This window comes from Gasterosteus aculeatus, chromosome 8 (genome assembly GCF_964276395.1).
Source record: "Gasterosteus aculeatus chromosome 8, fGasAcu3.hap1.1, whole genome shotgun sequence".
Taxonomy (NCBI): domain Eukaryota; kingdom Metazoa; phylum Chordata; class Actinopteri; order Perciformes; family Gasterosteidae; genus Gasterosteus; species Gasterosteus aculeatus.
The window spans coordinates 8,417,001-8,422,359 of record NC_135695.1 but is presented as its reverse complement, the minus strand read 5'-3'; the positions used below and the strand labels follow the sequence as shown (position 1 = coordinate 8,422,359).

General features: G+C 42.4%; 1 protein-coding gene across 2 annotated transcripts; it reads right to left on the bottom strand.

Annotated features, from left to right (window-relative positions):
• Positions 1-1,321: 1,321 nt before the first annotated feature.
• LOC120824290 (regulator of G-protein signaling 21) lies at positions 1,322-4,391 on the bottom strand. 2 transcript variants are annotated; one of them, XM_040185007.2, is made up of 5 exons: positions 4,017-4,391; positions 3,652-3,711; positions 3,277-3,341; positions 2,967-3,133; positions 1,322-2,840 (listed from the first exon to the last, which is right to left on the bottom strand). In XM_040185007.2, the coding sequence occupies exons 1-5, from the start codon at positions 4,085-4,087 to the stop codon at positions 2,652-2,654; spliced, it is 552 nt and encodes a 183-aa protein (XP_040040941.1). In that variant the 5' UTR covers positions 4,088-4,391; the 3' UTR covers positions 1,322-2,651. The 2 variants fall into 2 exon arrangements, with proteins under 2 accessions (XP_040040941.1, XP_040040942.1); XM_040185008.2 differs by having other exon boundaries at positions 3,277-3,338; positions 4,017-4,382.
• Positions 4,392-5,359: the final 968 nt, after the last annotated feature.

Below are 5,359 nucleotides of genomic sequence, written 5' to 3'. Positions count from 1 at the left end.
GACGCACAGACCTCTGCAGGCTAGAGGGCGGCAGTCTGACTGCTATCAGGTGCTACCCGTGGTTCAGGTTTCAGGTCCTGGGTTCCTCCCGATGCCCGGGCCGGCCCTCATGTGCCAAGAGTACGCAGACAGTACCTGGAGGATGAGGGAATTCATATTGAATGTCCCTCATGATAGAACACCTCCATGATGTTCTGGCCCATCAGACGCCCCCAGGTTACTGCTCAGACTTTACAGGAGCTCACCGATGCCCTTGGACAGACCTTGGAGGACGTCCCGCAAGACACCATCCGTCGCCTCCTTAGGAGCATGCCGCCACGTTGTGAAGCGTGCATACGAGCATGTTTTAATTAAAAACTAAAAAGATATAAATAAGCATTTTGAGATGCAGAAATTTTTCACTTTGATTTTTGTGGTGTCTATAAAATGAAGCCCTCTACAGGCTGAAACTGTTATTTCCATCGAAGGATTTTTCGCATTAAGATCTGACATGTTTTCGAAGTATTCCTTTAATTTTGAGTGTAAAGGTGTATTTTTTTTTTAATAATGGTACTCAACAGCCCATAAACCTTTGGCTTTGTATCAAGAAAGAAAAGAAAGAAAATATGCTATAAAAGCAAAAAATTGAATTAAAACCAATTGTACACAGGTAAAGAGCCTAATTTAAATGACTGTTAATCAAGTTGTGCACAGGAAAATGAATTCAAATCGAGGGTTATTAGTAAATAAATACAAAAGTAAGCAGGTGAACAAGTAACTTAACAAGGGAGTAGCCTACTTACTTCTCCTTCAGCGCACCGTGGCTAGTAATGTTACAGTGCACCTACTTACATAAAGAGAAAGTATTTTAGGTATTAAGTACAGAATTACTATTTTGTTTGTTTGTAAAATAATAAAAAAATATAGACATGAGAGATGTAATAAATACATAAATAAATAGTTGTACTGTATACTTTTTCATTCCATAGGACAGAGTTTTACGTCTTGACAACAACTGCGCTGTAGTTGCTTCTGGACAACAATGGAAATACCAAACCAGAACTTGGCACAGCCTTTAGGTTTCCATGCTTATGTGGTGGAGTTCTGCTTTAAACACACAGCAGACAAGCATTATGTAAACATGCCAGATACTTTGTGATATAATGTTTAAAGATCTATTTCAATAGAAGGGAGTTGCAGTATTCTTTAAACAGCCCATTTGACTAAATTTGCTAAAAGCCGTAATGTGAAAAATGAGAGATCGAAGACTCAAATGTGTGCGTGTGTGTGCGTGTGCGTGCGTGTGTGCGTGTGCAGTGGTGTGTGACTAAAAAAGTCTCAATTTATTTCAAGTGGGCAATTCAAATAATTTAATGTCGCTCAAATGACTAATATTTTAACAATCACTTCAACACAGCAAACCACTTTGTACTCAAATGGTGATGACTAATAATAAATAATTCACTACTAACCTTTCAAGTAACTAAACAATTCACCCTTTGGAATACATTCAAACAACATGCTTTGGAAAGCAACAATAAGGCAAAGGTGTTTAATATCCCATCATGCAAGGTGAATAATTCCACTAAAATTGTTTATCAAACAAAATACCAACTCTTGAAACTTGCAGTAATGGAAGAAGTTTGTTTGGAATGAGAGACTGGCCAGTAGTTGTGTGCTGACCAATGAAAACTCCATGCCCTCCCCTTTTTTCTTCACATATGATCACAGAATACCGGCCATATAAGGGAACTATTACGTATCTGTGGTGAAATATGCATGATTATGGTATGTTCTGATAAGATTAAATGTGTATTTTGGAACACCACCTACTTATCAGACATATATTTAATATTACACCAAATACCCCAACAGGCAGCTTAAATCTCAAGACATCGGTCCAATCAGAGAGATATTTTTAAAACAACAAAGAATCTCCATTTGAAGTGTTCCAGAGTGCTTCTTGCACAATCAAGTGGCCTTCTGAAATATATCACCAATGACTCCTAATTGGGGATTAGTGACCGATCTGCATCGGATTTCTTTGTCTTCCCCAGTGCTGTCATTAGATAATTGGCTAAATTCTTTGTAATCTATGTGGAAGTTAAAAGCTATAACTAAATACTCACCTTCACCCTGTCAGACACACACACACACACACACACACACACACACACACACACACACACACACAGAGCTAATCGAATGTGACTGTTGCATTTTACATCCTCTGACTCTGTACAGGAAGCACGTCTGCAAAAAAAGGAGGTCGGCTGCATGCTTTGTTGGCGCACGATGGTCCCCTCACGGATTCACTCACTGTCAAAAAGCGATCAATTTGTCAACAAGACTCATCACCCAGTGCAAACACACACTGCAGGTTCACCGCCATGAGGGCCGGTCATGTTTGTTCTTCTCCTCGTTACCCAGTCCTCAGGTGTGACGTGCTCAGTGTGTCCATCGTCCCAGGGCGGGACCGAGGCACGGGTTCTGCTGCTGGACCCGGTGCCGCCGGTGGCGAGGTGCAAGGCCTCCGTAGGTGTCGGTGTGGCGCGCAGCGGCCCCTCCTTTGTTACTGGGCCTTTCCTCCTGAAGGAGCTCAAACATTCCAGTTATGGGTTTCATGTCCTTTTTCTCTGTCTTTCTCTCTCTCTCTTCCCTCGGTGGCGCTTTCATCCCTTTGTGGCGTCGGCTGCGAGGTTTTCCAGTAGAGTTCTATAAATGTCTGAGCGGAGGAACCGCGGGTACGAGTCTCTTTCCATCAGCCCGTAAACGATCTTCTGAGCGTCGTCGAAGCTGTGCACGGTGGGAGTCTTTACGTTTCGTTTGATCTGCTCTCGGGTTTGATAGTCAATGTTGATCTGGAATGACAGTTAGGAACGATTTTTTATTTTCTCAACGTGTCGACTGGCACTTTAGGACGTGATGTGATATAAAGCGCCTGAATGCGAGGGGGTCGACGCAGGAATGCGCAAAGTTGGATTTACCTCTTTAGGAGATTCTGCTTTGATAAACTGCTCATAAATCTTCTTGGCTCTTGAAGACATTCTGAATGAAGACTTAATCTTCTTGTAGTCCTCACAGGTGAGCCAGAACTCAATATTCTCATCGCTGTATTCAGATTTCAGAAAGTTGCGAAAAGTGGCCAACCCATCTGAGGAAAGCACAAAAAACATAGCCAGCGTGAGTTACAGACAACACTTTTGGTCAGCTTAAAAAAAGATATATATATTTATATGACTAACACAATTTACTGTTCCAGTGGTATTCTCGTACTCCGGGGGAAAGGCAACCTACATTTAGACTCGAGAAGCCTTTCCAGTGACTGTGACCATTGTTGGGTATCTTCTAAACTTAGCCTGCTGGGAGAGAATGCAAGTTAGATTACTCAACCAAAATCAAATTTGGGCAAAAAAACAAAAAAAGCGGGGTAAACTGTGAGGCCTGCAAGGACGCAGAAAATCTAAGTCGAATTGAGAAAGCGTTAGATGTGCTTTGAAAATCCAAAAACGCCAACCCATGGATGCTTGTGTGTGTGCGTGCTGTGCCAAAGCAAACATGGAAACTCTACTTCATTTGAATCCTTTCATGAGGCCATAGATGGAAATGATGGAAGCGTGCTGGCTATTTTAGAACAGAAATGTATGCAAAACACTTGATAAGTTCCCTTACCTCTCCGAGCTTGATGAGTTGGAGAACATGCACTGCAGTCGGCACATAAAGTTCTTTCCGCTGTGTACAGATAAGAAATGCATCAATACATCCCTATTGGATTTACTGCCGTTAGATTAGTTTCCAGTGGATCTGTCAAAGCACGTTGGGCCTGTTAGTAATTAGAATTGAGCATGTGGTGTAGTAAATTTAGATGAAGTTATTAAACTTCTGCTATTTTCAGGAGATAACGTAATGCCCCGTAAACTGCTTTAGTTTCTGAACCGGTTAGCGCCTGAACCAAGATGAAAACAAGCATCGCAAATTCATTTGAAAGTAAAAAGTGAGAAAAAACAAACTAGAAACTTCCATCTCGGTTCACTCACATTCTCTTCCTGTCATCTCTGTCCATGATGAAGTGCTGCGCGTTGGGTGGTTCGTCGATTAGGCTGGGCATTGTCTTGTTAAGTCCACACGCTCAGGCCCTCGGTCCTGGTCATGCTGCAGATGAGAGACACTTAGGAGGGTTTCCCCTGCGACTCGGCTTTTTATACCAAGGTTTCCTGTTGCTACGGACCGGGGCTTCTAGGATACAGCAACAGCTTAGCCCGGGCTGAAGAGGAAGCACCCCTTTTTCCTCCTCCCCCTCCTGTCCCTCCTCTCCTCCTACCTCACTTCAAGAAACCACTCATGCTCACACTGTACTGCATATTTGCGTCCCCCCCCTCTAGTCTTGCTGCCTATTATGTCTCTCTGCTTCTTTTCCTGCAGATCCTTCTGACTAAACGGACCAAACAGAGACAGAGCATGCTGTGTTCACGTTATTTTTAGTCGGGCAGAACAGATGCAAATGGGAGTAGCATTGTATTGTGATAGGCAAATTTCGACCTTCACACACTGTTTGTTTTGGTTGCCATGAACCACCGAACCAGTGTCCATTGAAAACAAATGCCAGACGTAATGTCTGTTTGGAAAATGAGCTTCAACGTTTATTAATCTCTCGGATGTGAATTCAGAAACTTGGTGTGAATTCATGCAACACGAGGCCACAGTCATGTCGGAAAAAGAGGAAATAACAAAAGAGATTGCAACAGATGACTTGACGGCAGGAAGTTCTAAAAAAATTACATCACGACCGCAGTTGTTTCAGCCACAAAGTTACTGTCAAAACTGCAGAAATCAATACCATACATGGAGGAAGGAACATGCACATCTGTTTGCATTATCATTTTTAGATATTTCTAGTTTGCAATTGACATATTAATGGGAATTACATTACCGTCCAATTATTGAAACAGCTCTTGAACCCCTCAAAAGCAATGACATGTGGTCAATCCTGACATTGACGTGGAAGCTTATTTTGGTATGGCCAATTCAACATGGTCCTTCGCCAAGAAGCGGCAATTTAAGAAGTTTTGTGAAACCGTGACATAAGAGAAGGGTTGGCCAATAAGGTCAACTTCTAAAATAACGAACATGGATCTCAAAGCCAACATCAGCACTGACTCACAGACATTTGACTGACCACAGGCCTTTACGTCTGAGTCTGTCAGACTGGGATCAGACAGGATTAAAGAGAAATAACCGCACTCGGCCAGAAGTTGAGTTTTGATGTGAGAACTGCTCCTCGGCGATTGACCAGAGCTCGCTGAAATTTGCGTTTGTAGCACTGAACCTTGTCTTGATAAGTTTCCTTCGAATCAGTTCGGCTCTGACATCTTTTTTTTTC

What these genes read in the sequence shown, in the direction of transcription:
- LOC120824290 (XM_040185007.2), bottom strand. Translation starts at nt 4,087, where the DNA reads ATGCCCAGCCTAATCGACGAACCACCCAACGCGCAGCACTTCATCATG. An exon ending in AGAGATGACAGGAAGAGAAT is followed by an intron (nt 3,712 to 4,016) that starts GTGAGTGAACCG and finishes ATCTGTACACAG; the next exon opens with CGGAAAGAACTTTATGTGCC. An exon ending in AAGCAGAATCTCCTAAAGAG is followed by an intron (nt 2,841 to 2,966) that starts GTAAATCCAACT and finishes CTGTCATTCCAG; the next exon opens with ATCAACATTGACTATCAAAC.